Source organism: Anoplophora glabripennis, unplaced genomic scaffold (assembly GCF_000390285.2).
Source record: "Anoplophora glabripennis isolate ALB-LARVAE unplaced genomic scaffold, Agla_2.0 scaffold271, whole genome shotgun sequence".
Lineage (NCBI taxonomy): Eukaryota > Metazoa > Arthropoda > Insecta > Coleoptera > Cerambycidae > Anoplophora > Anoplophora glabripennis.
Window position 1 is genome coordinate 182,451 of NW_019416359.1, and position 19,297 is coordinate 201,747.

General features: G+C 32.7%; 1 protein-coding gene across 1 annotated transcript in view; it reads left to right on the top strand.

Moving 5' to 3' along the window:
* Window positions 1-19,297, top strand: part of LOC108908099 (dorsal-ventral patterning protein Sog) — an 89,399-nt gene that overhangs the window by 50,389 nt on the left and 19,713 nt on the right. The window contains exon 3 of the mRNA XM_018712020.1: window positions 1,193-1,325. Coding sequence (XP_018567536.1) covers window positions 1,193-1,325 — 133 coding nt within the window. The remainder of the gene's footprint in view (window positions 1-1,192; window positions 1,326-19,297) is intronic.

Genomic DNA, 19,297 nt, shown 5'->3' on the forward strand with positions numbered 1-19,297 from the left:
ATACCTTAAAATCTCCACCACTGGCACGTCCAATGAATTCGAGAAGGGTGCGAAAAAGTAGCTATTAATAGTGGTAATGTGTGTACAAAAGCTCAGTCCTGTAGTTCAAACGATTCCTAAGATATTGGCGAAAAACAAAAAAAAAATAAAGATTTGACACCGTGTATCTCGAACACGAAAGCCCGGAGAGAAAAATGGAAGAGGAAAATAATGTTTCTTTTTTCAAGAGGAATTTACAGTTTTCCGTTGCGACACTTATTTAGGAACACCCTGTATATGTATTTGTTGTGTTGTTAATTATAAATGTTTTTTAAAAGACTTCAATTAAAATGGCATATTTCTGAAACTGAGATCCTTAATTTGTTCATCGAAAAAAAGTCTTCTGGAGAAAATCGCTTCACAAACTTCTAATGATATAGTGTCATCATAGTTATTTATAATTCGTTGATTAGCAATCTTAACCCGAATACACATTAGTAGTCGCCATAGAAAGAAGGTTAAAAATTTCCGTAGATAATTCTTTTGTAATTTATCTCCTAATTTTCCTTTTATTCGCAGATGTCTTCGCGTAAAATCATGTATGATTGACATTTTGAAATAATTTTCGCCATATCCATCGCAGTTATTCTATGTATTCTCAGTGTCTTCTCTTGTCTGCATCTGTACCATTGTTCAATACAAGATCTGCATATTAATGCCAGTCTTTTGATTTGTATCTTCCTCGGCATTTTTTCCATTTTTGTTAACACTGCATTAAAAGTACAATATTTATCGTGAACGATCGTTCTTTAAGCAATGTTTATATTTTTTGTACTCGAAGGTATCAATTTTTAATACGTTGAGTTTAAAACTCCAGAGAAGTAGCTCCTAAAAATTTTATGGCTATCTATGAAGATTCACTTTTCCATAGGAAGAACCCGGGATTCTTAGTTGACAGTACCAGCCGTGCAATGTTGGTTGTCTGAGCTCAGCGGTCACGTGACTTGCAAACACTTCTGAAGGCTCTGTAAATATTATGAAGCCCTTTGTAAGGCATAACTAAACCGACTTTATAAACCGCAAGAAATTTTTAACCCTTGTCGTATTTTCTTAATCCCCACATTTCTCGCTTTTAAATAATGCAAAGCCACCCCCGGAACTACGCCCTCTCACCCCGGAATTGGCTTAACTAATTCTCGAATTTCTTATTCAGTTTCAGAGGAAACGAAGGATCGTCGCCCGAGTGCAGTGCCGCAGCATTAAAAATGAATGCCCGGAGCCCACTTGCGAGGAGCCCGTCCTGCTGCCCGGACGATGCTGCAAGAGTTGCCCCGGGGATACGTACAGTAAGTAGTCCTGAATATTTCAACGACGGGAGACTTTTTCTGGAAAAAGGGGACTCCCGTCGACGCTAGTTATGTCAAGGTTCGAAAAAAAGCACGGTACGCGTTAATAATGGATGAAGTAATCTTGAAAGTACATAATCGTTACGAGATAACTGCAAATGAAAATTATCTAAGAAAAACGAATCTCCTTGAAGTTAATGCATTTTTTGACGACTAAAGTCGAGGTTTGTTGAAAGGTCGATGTCACAAACACATTTACTCGATAGTCGATTTTTTGTTATCGAAAATCCTTGCGTGAATTGAAGTCAGATAAACTTTAACGGAATCATATTTCCGCATAGATCAGTATGACATAACATCAAACAATTGCATTATTTAGTTGCAAGTTCATTGGATCTTGTTGCAGTAAGACTGTACAGGGTGTTATAGTCTCTCCGAAGTCAGTTGAACAAGTAAAAAAACGCAGGGCAATAAAATTTAATGAGTTTCATAGGAGTCCCTAAAAAAGTTTACTGATAAGGTAAAAAATTATATGTTCATTTGGCCAACAACATATTTTAATTATTTATATGTCCTCAAACAATGTTATTATATTGATGGTAAATTTCGTTTTGTTCCGTTTCAAAAGGTCTCTAAAATGTCATGTTGCAAAAATATTCTTTCTCCCTTTCGCATTTGTAATATCAATGATTAATAGAAGGTGCCTATAATAAATTAAAATTACCTGAATCACACCAAATTCTGCATTGCTGCACTGCACTGCTGCACAATTTGTCGACAACTTGTCAACGACTGAGATTTATTGCCCAGTGGCCAGATGCAACTGCATCTGTATTTCGTTTGGCCGCGCTCGCATTCTTCAACTGGGCGTATACATTTTTACCACCTCCACGTTTAGTTCGACCAGACCTGTATATGGGTATGGCTAAATAAATATGGGAACAACTTTTTCAAATATTTCAATGCCGAGTTGCTACGTCAGCGACCGAACCTGGTACATACTGCCATCCTCTTGGTTCTTCAATTGATATCGGAAAGACTATACAATATTCCACCGCGTCGATAAAATTATGTCAGGTGTTCCGCCATTAAAGTCCTTTATGTTTCGTGATATGAAGTAAAAAATGCATAAAACTTTTGTCTAATATCTAAAATTGAGAAAACAATTGAGCATCGGGTTACAGGTATTTTTTCATGTATTCGGCGAAAAAATTCCTTAGAATTGCAGTGATTTAAAGTTTATTTCTAATAATAAGAGATAGCTGAAAGGTGCAAAATATAAATATTCGTAATAATTAAACAAAGATTAAAATTTTACTCATTTCGTCTGGTGCAAACTTGCAATCTGAAGGATTAACAGAAACCTAAGATAGAACCACTTACTCCCTACTATAGTGTAGTGCAGGAACGTGATATATTGCATGGCACTTATCTCTTTCTTGCACCACATATGTGTTATTTTTTTGCTTGATATTTGCTCTGGCCATTTGTTTATCTTAAATGTTATTATTTTTCTGATTGATAAGTGTGTCTAATAATTTTGTATCAGGAAAAACATTTTGTTACTTATCCACTTTTCCATCTGGTGCAAATTTAAAAACAAAAAATAATAACGTTTTCACATCTAACACCATAAGTGGTTTACTGAGAATAATGTCATTATTTATATAAATAATTTATTTTAATTCAGAAACTACTTATATTTTAGAAAATCTAAAAGTTTTCCACAACTTTTATCCTTATATATAATAAGAAAATAATATATAACTCAGTGGTTTCTCTGGACAAAACTAAAAGAAAAATTTATATGAATCTAAATTTATAACGGTTTTAAAGATGCAGGTGTAAAACTTTTATTATTTTTTTAGTTCTCATTTTTGTGTTATGTCTTTCCTAGTAGATGGACAGTACCAGCAGTCTTATTCGGTGGACATTTGCCATTAGATTTATAACCATATTAATTTATTTCTATATTTGCTACGAAGTAAATGGCGTCTCTAAGACGTTTAAAAATATGTTAACTGTATTAAATATAGTCATCATTTTGTTTATTATTTTTCCCATCTCTAGCTTCGTTTATACAGGTTGTCCCGAAATTCATGCAACAAAATTTGGACATAGATTCTTAAGACAAATTTAGGGGACCCGTGTTTTTTCTTTTTGCCAACTGGCCCCCTCTTTTGGAGTTACAGCCCCCTGAAATCTGCCCCTAAGAAGTTTTTCTTATATGTCAAAACCATGTTGTAAGAGAATCACCAAATTTGGTACACAGAGGCTTTATGACATGTGGAATCTCACAGTGCTACGCTTTTTGGCGAAAAACCCCTTTAAGACTCTTTTTCGTGGCCCCCCTTGTCTTTGGAACCAGAAAAATTTGGTCGCAAATTTGATTTTATTAAAAAATTATTAGTTAGGTAGAAAGCCATTGAATTTAGAAACTTTTTTGTCTCTTGATATTTGTTTCGTAAAACGCATTGTTTTTGAGGACAATGGCGATTCACGATATGCATTCAATCACATTTTGACCTTTTTCTCGAAAACATTACTTACGAAAGTATGAAGAGACAAAAAGTTTCTAATTTAGTGGCTTTTTAGTGGACTGATTATTTTTAAAAAATTTAAATATGCGACCAAATTTTTTTGGCTGCAAAGACAAGGAGGCCCACGAAAAATTGTCTTAAAGGGATTCCCTGCCAAAAAAACGTAGCACCATCAGATTCCACATGTCATAAAACCCACGTGTACCAAATTTAGTGATTCTCGTACAACAGGGTTCTGAGATATAAAAAAAAGATTATTCTTAGGGCGGATTTCAGGGGGCTGTAACCCGAAAGAGAGGGCCACTTGGCAAAAATAAAAAATACGGGTCCCCTAAATTTGTCTTAAGAATATGTGACCAAATTTTGTTGCATGAATTTCGGGACACCCTGTATTGTACACAATTGTTTTTCGAATAAGTCAGACTGTATATTATTCTCAATTTCTCCTTTAATGCTACGGCTTCGAAATAATCGCCACTTAGGTGCTTATTTTTTGCCATAATAGTAAAAGCTATTCATACATCGAAATAATACACACATTACAATTAGGTCATATATAATAAAAATATCCTGTACGAGCGCTGTAAGAATCAACTTCTTTTATTTGCATTTTTTTTTCAATATCTTCTTTCTTCTTTTCTCGAGCCTAGGATATTTTATTGTTGTTCCAAGACAGAGTAAATCATGAAAACATTGAATATATTCAATAATTTTAAAATTTCTTTATATGTAGCGGCCCCTATGAAAGCCTAAAAAAACATTAAACGCCCAACAATGTAAACCCCGTTGCTGTACTCCCTTACTTATGCACCGAAGTGTCAAACTATTTATTACAATTTTATTTAAAGGCAGCCAACAGACAAGATAAAAATTTAAGCATGTTTTAAGTAATATTTTGACGAATATCAAAAAAGAAAATCACTATAGCTTATTTCGAATTGTTGGTCACAAAAAGAGTTTTGAATGTAAGGAATTGAATAAAGTACCTATATTGAAAAAAAAGACGTGTAAAATAAATGAGAATAACTGAAATAAATAATAAAACCTGTACCACCCTATATCCCAAAACTGGAGCATTTCTAGCCCTATATGCGTTAATCTAAACGATTTGCTTATAAGAGCCTTTGCCAGTGGAATATTCCAACACCCTGTATAACGCGCCACGCAATACGTTTTGTCGTTCCCATGCCGAAGCCTTTTCCGATTTCTCTTCTGTTGCGATGAAGTCACTTAGATTTAGTGGAGACTCGCAGAGTTTTGCGTCAGACGACGAGCTAAGGAGGCTCTTAAACAAACCAGACGGATTAATAGATACATCAAACTTATTACAGAGGCTCATGCGACTCGTTCGAGCCATAGTAAACAGAGTACTTTTTTCTGTAAGTAGGTCGGTAGGCGCCAGTTAGCAGTTAATCCAGATGGCCTTGTGACTTACTCTACGTACTCTCAAAGTCAATACACTGCGAAAATATCACCTTATTCAGAAAATGCGTTCGACGTTAAGCGCCAACTACGATTCGTTTCAGATATGTGGGGACTCCTACATGGAAAAATTTACCGGTGATTCTGTTATACACTTTCACACCTTCAATTAATTTTATAAAACGCGTACGAACTGACACCTTCTTTTAAAAGACTTAAAATTAGATATTATTAACTTTAAATAATAAATTCCTTCACTAAGATCACCAGATCTCAATCCTATTTTATGTAAACTTCATTTTATGAGGTTGATTGTGAATTTAAAGTTATCGACCACTACGTTTATTGTAACAGCATTCATCTTATTAGTTTCATGATTATCATCAAATTTAGAGAAAAAGGAAAATGCTCTGTCTTGTTTTTTAAATAGTTTATATTTTAAAACTAGATTTTTTTGTATTACTATGTTTTAACTATGAATAACGAGTAGAAATGGCAGTAATTGGACCAATATCGAGAATTACATTTGAGCTAATTTTAAACATCGCAAATATTAGCAGAAACTTGAATAAAGAAATTTATGAATAAATCCGCCTTTGAACTTGAATCAGTTTGTTATACAGAAAAATTATATATGTAGATGAAGAAATTCAACATGCAAACCTTGTTTAATTAAAGTATGAAGGCTTGCAAACAATTGTATCTAATGTAATTAATACGTAATAGTAGTTTTACATTGACAATTTATTGATCAATTAATTCATGAAGTCGCTTCATCAAGAAATTGGACAAGTGCAATACACCAAATCTGCTGTCAAATAACTTCATGAATTTATTCATCAAGTTCTTGACGAATTAAAGCTGTTTTACATTGACAATTTATTGATCAATTAATTGATGAAGTCGCTTCATCAAGAAATTGGACAAGTGTAATGCACCAAATCTGCTGTCAAATAACTTCATGAATTTATTCATCAAGTTCTTGACGAATTAGAGCATGTTCTAATTTTCGTCAATTTCTTCGTGAAGTTCAGAAGTACCAACCCAACAGATTTCCAGCCTCAGATCAGTAATGAGGTTATGTTATTGGAATATGTAAATAATTGTGTGGCGTCGTACTAGTTTTGCATTGTTTTTACTGATTTGTTACTTACAAAAACTAATATTTATATAATATGTGTCAGAACGGTACCGCTGTTGTATCACTACAATTATGAGTGGAAAGGTGACTTTTTGAAATTTATTTGCTTCTTTGATTCATTGGTAGAACTGATTCAGACTTGACAAAGTCTGTAGCAGTGTAAAACCACACTGTTTACCAATAATTTCGTGAATTAATTCATGAAGAACTTCGTCAATTTATTCCTGAATAAATTGTCTGTAAAACAGCTATAAGGGATCTTCCAAAATTCACGCAAGAAGTAATTTTAATAGAAAACAGGTTTTTAATAATTAAGAATATAGTATAGGGTTATGTATGGAATAGCATATCGGATAAATGGCCTCCACAGCTTTGTTGGTATATACGCACTCTTTTCTCGAAATTTTCCATGGCCGATTTGCATAAATGCGGCAGAATTTCGTTCATACAGTACCCAATTTCCTCCTTCAAGGCGCGTGGTTGGTCGTAGGGTTGTTGCCATAAACCTTAGACTTAAAAAAAAACAAAAAAAAGTACAACGACCTTAAATCGATCTGGGCAGCCAATTCTGATCACCAAAACTGGAAATTACACGACCAGGAAATGACTCAAGCAGTAAGTGAATTGTTTCTCAGGCTGTATGGCATGTGGCACAGTCTTGTTGCAATTTAGGCACAAAAAACTGGATTATCATGCCGCCATAGCGAGCACCATTAACTGTTTTGCCTTACCAGCCGCCTTTTCGAAGAAGAATGGTGCCATGATGCCTCTAGCTTAAAATCCGCACAAAACAGTGACACGTTGTGGATGCAATTGTTTGTTTCTCAACAATCAATCGTGGACTTTCTGAACCCGAATGTGACAATTTTGTGGATTAACGAAGGCATCAAGATAAAAATGAGCCTCATCGCTGAAGATGATTTGGTTCGAAAAATCAGCATCCTCCTGTTGTTCCATAATCCATTCAACGAACTCTCTTCGCTATGCGTGGTCAGTAGGCTTCAATTCTTGATTCAATGGAACTTTGTAACAATGAAGATGCAAATCTTCAAAAAATTCCAAAAATTCCAATGTCCAATTCTTGACCACAGTGCCGAACTGATGTTCCCGTGTTCTCAGCAACACTGTCACGAATTGCTTCGATATTTTGTGTTGAACGACTTGTTGAAGGAATTCAAATCTTTCGCGAATTTTGGGACACCCGATATAACACATTTGCACAATAATTTAATGAATTTGTGCACAATAACCAATTAAGTATTTTTCTTTACTTAAATACGTACTTATGTAAATGCACAGTAAAGTTAATTTTGCATAATAGATAGTAATTATGCTATAATTAAATGTGTACAGAGTGTCCAAGTTTTAATCTATCTTCGGTGACGGATAGAGCAGTAATAAATAAAGGTACTTTGATTTACTGGTACCAATTTTTAATGACACCCCAAGATTTGTACAGTTATTTTGGAACTATGACGATTTGAACATTTATTGTGTCAGTTAATGTTTCTAGTCTTATTGTAACGTTAGTTTCAGTTATTATATTATTATTATTTTTTTTGAAAGAATACATTTTTAAATGGCAAGTAACAGACCCAGCATATTCAGACAAATAATATCTAAAAAACTGAAAGGTGCTATTTAAGAAAAAAAAATGAGAAATCAAAAATAATTTGAGGTACAATATATCAAATTTCGTGAAAAAATATATCAAAATGGAAAAGTTATACATACTATTTTCTGACCAAAAATAAGTCAAACAATCTAACTGCAAATATTTTTAAGATTCGATATGATAAAATTATATTGCTCTTTTAGTTATTTTTACTTGTTTTGCACATTTCCCATTTAAGTTAAAAAATAAAACAAAGGAATTGCTTTTTCACAGAATAAGAGTTATTGTTATCCAAATTTGAGTAGGTAGCTGGAGAAAATCACATGTACAATTTTGTCGGCGGAATTTAATGAAAAATAAATAAAGTAATACAAATACAAATTCTGCCAAAGTAAGTATACAAAAAAAACTGATACTATCAATTTCTTAAGCGATTATCTTTTTGAGACTGTCAAACATGGGACTGGAGTCCGCTTAATAAGCGCCAGTTTCGTTGGAATTGTTATTTATCCCGCAATAGCACGACTTCCATGACGTTTGCATATAATATCGCGGCGCCAGAGTAAATATTTTGCCTCAGACACGACAAAATAGTATAGTATCTCGCTATAGTGTCTACATGTGGGGTCTGCACACATAAGTACAGTTATTTATAGAGAGACTCTCAATTTATTTAGCGGACGGAGAGCCGGGCAGCAACAGAAAAAAAGAGAGAATCGAGAAATACCCGATTTGTTTAGCGTTTTTGGGCGAGAATATCTACAGTGTGTTTCACTTAAAGTCGGAACACCTCTGTATTTAGGATGCCGTTGACCGATTTCCAAAATTCTTTTTTTATGTGGTAATACTCAAAAAGGCATACTTTTTGATATTATATTTTTGATCTTTTCTACGGCCTACTATCATTAAGAATAGATCGTCAAAAATTAAAATTAGGCATCTTTTTAAGAAATAAATGGATAGCATTTTCGATTTGACCACATCTCAAAATTTTATTATGTCAGAATGAGTTTCACAACGAAATAATATTTAAATATTACTGTTTTCTATTAGCCCAACACCATTTTGTGTGCACTATTTAATTTGTCTCCTCTTATTTATAATAACTCTTCTCAACTGATGTGATGTTATTTGTCTACATGATTGTCTAATTTTATTACATAAATCTTATTTAAAAAAATTAATGTGTTTTGTGGGATTGAATAATCGGGCCCTTCTTTTTTAACGTTAATCTAAACGCAGTGATTTTTTTAAATTTTTTAAATTATGATTAATGGTATTCAATACATGCACTTCTTCTTCATGTAAGACAGTACCTCTCTCTACCTTCAACTAGATGGAGCACATATTTATCATGCGGTAATAGTACGTCATTGGTTGAATGAGAATTTCCCAAGAAAATGGATAGATCGCAACAGTCCGTTAGTTAAGTGGCCGTCAAGAACTCCAGACTTAACGCCTCTTGATTTCTTTTTATGAGGACCTGTGAAAAATATAGTAGGCCCCAGAGCAGAGCAGATTTATGTAACAGAATTAGACAAGCATGTCGACAAATAACACCACATCAGTTAAAGAGAGTTATTAGAAATAAAAGACGAATTGAACAGAGCATATCAAATGATGGTGGACTAATAGAAAACAGTAATATTTAAATTTTATTTCGTCGTAAAACTAATTTCTGGTATAATAAAAAATATATATCTTATTGTGAGCACCCTGTATGAGTGAAATCAATGAAACTGCATTGATATACCTTCGGTTAATGATATTACAAAAAAAATACCTTGAAAATATTTTCCACTGTTAATATAGGACACTGCAATGAGTGAAATTTTTCGTTTGCACCTATTTTGTGAACACCCTGTAAATAATAATGAAACTTTGTATTTAGGGTTTTGAGGTATGACCAAATCGAAAATGCTATTTATTTCTTTCTTAAAAAAACGCCTAATATATTTTTTTAATTTTTGAGGGTCTTTTCTTAATGATAGTAGGCCGTAGAAAAGATCACATGTCAAAACATATAATATCAAAAAGTAGGCCGTTTTAAGTACTACCACATAAAAAAAAAGAATTTTGGAGACCACACTGTATATTTAATTACAAGAGTGGCGAAATTGTAATTACCAGCACAGAGATAAAGTAAATTGAAATGGAAAAAATTCAAATTAAATGGCCTAATATCTAAACCGAATTAAGTTTATCAAATAAATGGAAAGTGGATGTTTTCCCTTCATCGAATCAGTTGTAATCTTAAATTAAGTTGTTGTGCCTCCAAAAATACTACACACTCGTTTATTATAGTTTTTTTTTCCAATGCCTACTTTTTTAATAACAAACGATTGTTATTTGTTTTAATGAAATGATATATTTTCGCTGTATCCATTGAAACTTGATATTGAGATGCGTTGTAAAACAGGATTCTTTTTGTCGATTTTATATTAAATTTAAAGTAGCTTAAAGGCAAAAAATATTGTTGATAAGTCACGTAACGTGATAATAATGTGTTTCTTACCTTAACATTTATCTATATAATGTTATGATTGTCTTCGTGGCACATTTGACAATTTTATCGGATGTTTCTAATTAATGTTTACGAGTATAATGAGCAAGTAATGTTTCGCGAACATCAATTTATCACACATCGTATAGTCAGTTTGTAGTATTTCTGGAGCCATTAACGCGTATTTTGTTTTTTAAATCGGACCAAAAACGACAACATTTTTAAATAACGTTAACATTAAATTCAATAACATCAATATGTATTTTATAGCACACTTACATTTCTCCAAAAATATATCTTTGTCCATTTTGAATATCTAGTCTGATTTATTTCAATGCAAATTTTACTCATTGCCAAATAACAAGGGTATTCTATTTTGAAGGAAAAATTCCAGTAGCCGGTGTATGCACACAGACCGATCTGCATATTCATAAAAGAGCGTTTTGTAAAATTAAACACTAGTCGTACCACCGGTACCGAGAAAAACCCACTACATGATGCAATCCGAATTAAATTTTTCACAACAACCTCGACAGTATAAGCGCGATTAATGGAAACGGAATGTAATTCATGTTACATACAGGGCGTTGTAAATATAAATCGTTTATTCTCTCACTAAAATAATACTTATGAAAGGCTCCTATAAAGCATATTATCATAGATCTCGTACCTAGATTTTAAAAATCCGTCGTTTTTTTAAAGCTTAGACTTCTAGACGTTATAAAAGGCGGCCAAATTGTCAAATCTTTGTTGATTTTGCGTTATTTTAATAGCTGGCTAGAAGTAAAACAGTTGAGCGGTTTCATATAATATGTTTGTCAAATATTTAAAATCATCACATGTCTGACATTCTGGCTAAAAGCATTTTAGTTGTTTCAAAAAAGCATTAACTATTTTAGGAATTTTGTAAAATGAAACCGTAGTTTATTTTTAATTTAAAAAAAAATAATAAAATTTTGAACGAATGTTACAACTGTTTTATTTGTAAAATGAGAAAACACCATTCTTTATAAAAATTCCTACCTTTCTGGCCCCAAGCAAAATGTCCCAGACTTTTGAAATATCACTATCACTTTTGAAGTGTCACTAACAGATATCGTCAGTAATTCCCAGAAGATTATAAATATGAAAGGAGGAGCTTACACGTATTTAAAATTCTCGTAATTATATCAGAAACTGCTTAACAAATTATAATTATCAAAAATGCATTGAATTCAGATCGGGACTTCCATCATAAAATTTTACCAAATTTTTCTGTTTCGTTATTGAATAATGAATATATTTTAAATTATGAAATTATGTCGTTTTCTTGATATTTCTTGCGAGGTATTGCAATTTTGGGAAACATCCAGTATTTTAACGTTATAATACCAGGTATGATTTCAGAATAACTCAACCATACTTGAAAAATTTCAATAACGGGAAAGGAAAATGCGGTAAACTAAATTAAAAAATATATAAAATAGTGACATTTTCAATTTTAAGGACAGACAGGATTTTTTTTTACAAAGAATGACACTTTCCCCATAAATTTACAAATAAAAAAGTTCTACGTTGTATGGTTATTTTTAAATACCACACAAGTTTTATCTGTTTTTATCTATATTGAGGTAGATACATGAATAAATATAATATATAAATAATATGTTGTTGTTTAATATTCATGCAAAATGTAATGTAAACTTATAATTAAACAAATTATGTTTTATAAAACGAATGATGTGCTTTAGCCAGATTGTCAAACAGGTGACGATTTTATGTAGTTGAAGTTTCGATCGATCACGTGATCGATCGAAACTTCAACTACATGGATTTTAAACTTTGACAATCTGATCGTCGAACGGATTTTACGGTCTGTGTGAGTTATTACACAAATGATTTGAAAATCCTTATTCCATCGGCTATTTGTAAGCATTGTTCACGTACTATTGGTATATTTGACCGTCTTGAGGCAGAAAATCAACAGAAACAGTGAAAAAGTAAGCATAATTGTTATTGGAACTTAAAATGAAATGAATAATTTATGACTAAATCTATTTTTTTGTTTGACCAAACACTTACATACTTCTTCCCTGCAGTTGCGCCTAGCACTTGTGAACATTTACAATTTTTGAGAAAGATTTTTTTTTATGGGAACAAATGTAACTTCTATAAGGGGTCTGGTAAGTATCTGTTATTCCCTGGGGAGCGTACGGTGAATGTCGAAATTATATTGCTACTTCCTACAATTCTTTTCTCCTAACGAAGAAAACCACCTTGTATATTTTAATAACATTTTGGCTTGGCTATTGCAAGGTACAAAGATATACCAAAACATATATTTTTGCAACATTTTCAGAAGTGCCATAACTATCGAATTTGAAATTGAATTTTTAGAAATTATTTCACGCATCTTATTTTTTAACTTTACAATTCCAAAAACATTTGAAACAGCCTAAGACAAACTAGCTAAAAATGAACAAGAGCTACATGCACTATTGTATACCACTTCATTTTGAGCGTTTAGTACGTCAATACTTATCAAACGCTTTTAGTGATCGATAGGCAGATCGAGGCGTTATGGACCTATGTTCCCCGACTTAAACCCGTTAATTTTTTTTTGCATTGTCATCCAAAAAAACTCGTTCATTTTACAATCTTAAATACTAGAAAGTAACTTTTGCTGAGAATAAGTCAGAACTGTAATCAAATTCGTAACGATCCTGAAATGTTATTTCATATTCACCGGGAACACATTCGTAGATAAAAATGTATACAGTAGTGATTTTGAACATTTGTCGAAGTCGTATTTAATTGTTTTCATTTTGTACTATTACTAAATGTGTATTTTTCATTTTTGGCATGGTTCTCTTAAGCTATGATCAGTATTTACAAAAGTTTTTTGGACTTTGGCAAAGTTAAATAAACTAAACACATGAAACAAGTTTTAAAAAAATAAACGCTATAATTGCCGCCTGTTTCAAAAATCCATTTATCCCGAAAACCATTTATTTTATCGAAATACATATATGAAGAACACTTTTTCTAAAGAAAAATCTCCAGAGAATTATGTACTCAGTTTGACAGCATGACATCTGTCAAAATTAAAAAAAAAAAATATGTTGGGGCTCATCTGTTATTGGATACCTTGTAATAGTAAAATAAGCATCAAATCCTAAAGCCTCATCTGTAATACACCATGCCATCAATATGTACAAAACGTTTTCAAAGTTAGAATCCAAAACGTAAATCTCTAGTTACCCCTTTGGTCCCATACCTCCTTTAGAAGCAACGTTAGGAAAAAAAATTATAGGAAATGCTAGTGTTATTTTGACCTTCTGTGCACGTTCCCGATAGATTAGCAGATATTTACCTGACACCCGGCATAGTCTGTTTTAAAATGGTATGCGGATCTATCATTTTTATAATGGCGTAGTAGTTTGTGCAAAATATTTTTTTATTTTTCTAAATTAGCATAAATTATTAATATATATTTTAATATCACATCAACGCTCGTTTCCACCAGCTCTTTTAGGGATTTCCTAACGCTAGGGAAAGAACAACTTATTTTTTTAATTTTTAGGTATCAGGACGTCCACAAGAAAATATCTCTAAAACTTACGCTGTTGCAAGCATCTGTCATTTCCTACTTACGAATTTCAATCGTTAGTGATTATTTCATGATTAAATAATCAGTCTATACTCTGTTTGGAAATGAAAGAGAGTAATAAATCCCAGAGATAAGAACCGGCCATGGGCGTGCTAATATTTCGTTTCAGGTAATTATCGGGTAACACTAATGCTAACAAAAATCACAGGAATTGGAAAATCGACTATCTACAGACTTTTAAAGGAAACAAAAAATGAACAAGATACTGTAAATCCCCAAAATCATCTACAGGGAGGTCAAAAGTCGTTATAGATGATTTCTTCAAAAATGTCATTCGCAGAAAAGTACACTCATTTTATTTTAAAAAAGAAATACCAACGCTAAACAAAATTTTAAGTGAACTTTCAGAGGACAACGATTTGCCAAAAATCAGTAGAAGCAAATTATGGGCCGTCTTACGAGAGTTGAATTTTTGCTGGGAAAAGCAGAACAGGAAGTCAGTTCTTATCGATAAAGATGAAATTATTTGTTGGCGAAGATCCTACTTAAGATCAATTAGAAAATTCCGTGACGAAGGGAGGAATATTTATTATCTAGACGAAACTTGGGTCAACGAGGGATATACTGTAACAAAAGTATGGCAAGATAAAAATGTAAAAAGTTTTCGACAAGCATTTTTGGATGGACTTTCAACAGGGTTCAAGGCACCTTCAGGTAAAGGGCGAAGATTAATAGTGACACATATAGGTAGTGCCAGTGGTTTTGTAGATGGCGGTTTACTTTTATTTGAATCTAAAAATACAGGTGACTATCACGAAGACATGAACGCAGATGTTTTCGAAGAGTATTTTACACAGATGTTGGATCTTATTCCTCCGGGGTCTGTAATTGTCATGGATAATGCCAGTTACCATTCACGGCAGACCGAGCGGACGCCTACGACTGCTTGGAGGAAAGCCGATATAATTCAATGGTTATCCGGAAAAAACATTTCTTTTGAAACAAATATGGTGAAAAAGGAACTTTTGACACTTGTCAATCTTAATAAAGATCAGAAAAAATATGTTATCGATGAAATGGCAACAAATCGCCAAATAACGGTACTACGGTTACCACCTTATCACTGTGAACTTAACCCAATCGAATTAGTCTGGGCGCAGGTAAAAGGAGATGTAGCGCGAAATAATACGACGTTTAAATTAAGTGACGTGAAAATTTTGTTAAAAAATTCCTTGGAACGAGTAACTGCAGATAACTGGCAAAGATGTATACATCATGTACAAAAAGAAGAGGAGAAAATGTGGGAACTCGATAATTTAATTGACGTTACTGTGGAACCTATCGTTATCAATCTAGGAGACGAAGATAATTCATCAGAATATTCAGAGGATGAATTTTAATATACCTACTTTTTTATTTTCTTTATTGTACATTTATACAACACTACATTTACTCACCATAATTTGAATTTTCAAAATACATATATTTTTGTGTGGAATAAAAGTCTATTCATTAAATTTAAATAAATATTTTGATAATAATATTGAATAATTTTATTTGAATTACTAAAAACCCTCTTAACCCGGTTATGATGCTTAAAGTAGCCTCATGTTTTGAAATGCTGTTTTTATATTGTTTACTTATAAGAGAAATGGACCGAGAAATTGAAACGGCATAGACAAAGACGGATTGTCGGGGATTAAATTTTAGCTACCTGCTACAATTTAGTACAGTCCGATCCACAAAGTTTTGTTAAAAGTAGACCTCATCTATACGGAAAATACATAATATAAAAATGTTGAATATAAGCACCAGTACTACATTTATTTAGGATTTGCATACATAATGAGCTTTTATTACTCTCTAAACAGACTATAATTTCGTTTGCGAATAACCATTTTCCAAAGATTTTAGATCATACAGTACAGGATGTTCTGCGAGTAACTGTACATAGTTTGGTGGGAAGTGGGCGACGTCGAGCTGATTCTAAAACATCCTATACGTATCCATGAAGTTGTTTGTTGGTAATATGCGAAGTGTTTTAAAATTTTTGACCCATATTTTGACCTTGTTTGATAAATCTTTTATATTAAATTTTACTTTAAATGATTTTCATTCAACTAGTTCCTATTTCAGTATAAGTAGGCTTATGTTGGCAGTAATATGAAAGTACAATTTGTTAGTACCGAAGAATCAGATTGACGTCTTCTATCTCCCACCAACCTATGTACAGTTAGTTGCAGAACACCCTGTATACGGGCGGATATACACGCACGAACGTTCGTGTACGCAAATCTGGTGTCGGAGTTGGAATCGCACAAGTTTCGATTAAAGAAAAGAGAAAAGGTACAATGAACGTTTTATAGTTTGCGTCCAGAAAATCGATCTGATGAAATTCGACGATGAATGAAAGGCCCGTGGGCGCGACTCTCGCGGTTTGGCTTAGAACCCCGCCGGGCGTCCTTGAAGCGTCCAAGATATCACAGACGGCGTGAAAAAATAGTAGCCGCCGACAGCCGGGTGACACGTCCGTAAATATATGACTGAAGTTATATCAGAGATCGGCATCCGACGCGGAACGTCTCAAATCGCCCGTTCTAGGAACGAAACACCGGGTATTTCTGTCCAACAAAGGTATGCGGCGATTTTTGGGGTGCTGATGGACCGTCTGGATGTTTATCTCTGATGTGTGTGGCGCATACGCTGCCCGACGATGAAACTCGAATCGCATTCTGTCTCATTTATGTATAAAATAACTTCGATTGTTAGCGACTACTTATACTTAATTTTTTTCCTTAGTTACTACAACTTTTATACTCTGTGGAAACAATTTTTTTAATATGTACAATCATTTCTGTAGTTTTCATTTTCAAATGATCTGTATGAATTTATTTGGAGCATATTTTATTATTTTTTCATAATTGGGTACTTCTGCCACAATGAAAATAAAACGAAATTTTAAATAAGTAACCCCTTTGCGTCAAAAAGATCAGTCAAACATTATAAATTTATTTGCATCAAACAACAAATGTATCACACTAAGAAAGTGCTTAGAGTGCAAGAATTATCTAGTTTTCAGTGTGAAATATCTGTTGTTAGATACGAATAGTCAAATTTATAAAATCAACCGCTTTAACTATTTATTTCTAAATTCTTTTTTTTCAGTCTTGCAGTGCCCATTTATATATAAAAAAAAATTATATTCACTAAACTAAAGTTGCACCAGAAATAACTATCGTTAAAATGCAGAAATAGATTAATTTATTTATAGTGGCTGAATTTCGTATATTTGTCCATAGTGATGTTATAGTTAGATTAAGTAATAAATTCAATATGCCAGTACGTATTTTTTTCATCAGTAGTAGATACATCATTTATTGTTTGTTTTAGATATTTATTAATGATTAGCTTGAGTATAGAGGTACTTCTCTAACATACCTAGATGTTTGATATCAAAGAGCATATGAGTAGATATAACTTCATTTAATAAGAATTAAGGAAATTTTTAGAATCAGTTTGAATTAGCTCCTTAGTACTTTAAAACATATGTATGTATTTGATCTACGTATGTCCACCGTGCTCAAAAATTGACAAAAATTGGAAAATTTTATTAGGCGTTCTTTAAAATAATAATAGGTTGCACTTACTGAATAAAATACGCTGTATACAATATCAAACTGAAATTTTGGTATTGCGAATAGAGACACATACAGTTAAAATAAAATTTTACCAATACAAATTTCAATTTATAGAAAAGTTTTTTGAGAGCTATGAAAATGTGATAGAAACAAAAATCAGATAGATGTTAGAGGATCATGTTGTATACATGTGCTATTTCATGTTACAATTTACAAAAATTAACAAACAATTTACAAATAAGCAAAATATTTAGTGCAAATATAATTCCATTAAATTTTTTATAAACATATTTAGATTTACAGAATTCTTAATGCCCTCCGGTGGCGAATTGAAAAGTCTAAGGCCACCTCCAAACATCTGTTTTTGCAAATAAGTTGTTCTTGAAAATGTTTGTTATAACAAATTTTATTCATATATATAGGGTGTTTTGCAAAAACGTTCCACAAAATGCGAGACTGATAGACCATCAAAAACTAAGACAATTTCTGCTTATGAACCTTGGGTCAATTGTTTTTTATATTTCTAAAGTATGGCCAATTTATTGCCGGACATTCTGTATATTAAGTAGAAGAATCTCTGAGTATGGAGTAAAGCCTTCTTAAATAATTATAAGCCACGTGATCAGTAGTTTTGTTTGGAACGGTAATTTTATTTCCTTCGTGTTGGCAATTAAATTCCGGTAAAATTAAAAATTATTAAAAGAATAAGATCAAGATTGCATTAAAAGACAACTTTCTGTTTCACTGGCTGATGATTGATTGATTGATGTAATTTTTCACGAAATATAATTCAACCCATCAGCGGTCGCATTATCTCGAGAGTAGGCGTAACGGTTTGTTACTGTTCGTTGTAAACAATCATTAATATTGGTGACGTCAAGATTTAGGGATTTTTCGTTACCAGTACGAGTCGTGCAATGTTGGGTTGCCTAAGCTCGGTGGACACGTGACTTGTAAACATTTGTGAAGGCTGTGTACAACATATATCGTAAAAAATTTAACCTTAAAAAGAATAATAAATGTCGTTGGGTTACACTGCAGCCAGCGACCATTAGCAAATGGTAAATAAGTAATAATGCTGGCGTATTTCACCTTAAAAAAAATTACCTATTCCAAACTCAATTTGATTTAAGGAGGTATATCGGTGTCCGAGGGAAGTGAGGAGCGCAGGGGGGTCCTATGCTTTTCTTATGGGATTAAAGCCCGCTGCCAATTTGAAAAAAATAAATTCTATTGAAATTATTTGCGATAAACATTATCTATATAGCAAAGAAATCTACTCATATGCACATAGCATACATATTGACTAATTAACAACATAAAAATATCATATTTAAGTAGTTTTAAATTATATTTAATGAACGCATAAAGACTATGTAGATGTGGCAACAGCGCTAATAATTGACTAGCAGTTGTACACACTGCGAACCTACAGACCTCGGACATCGGAGATATTGCCCGAGGTCTAGGTTCGCAGTGTGTACAACTGAGAGTCATATATTAGCGCTGTACACACTGCGAACC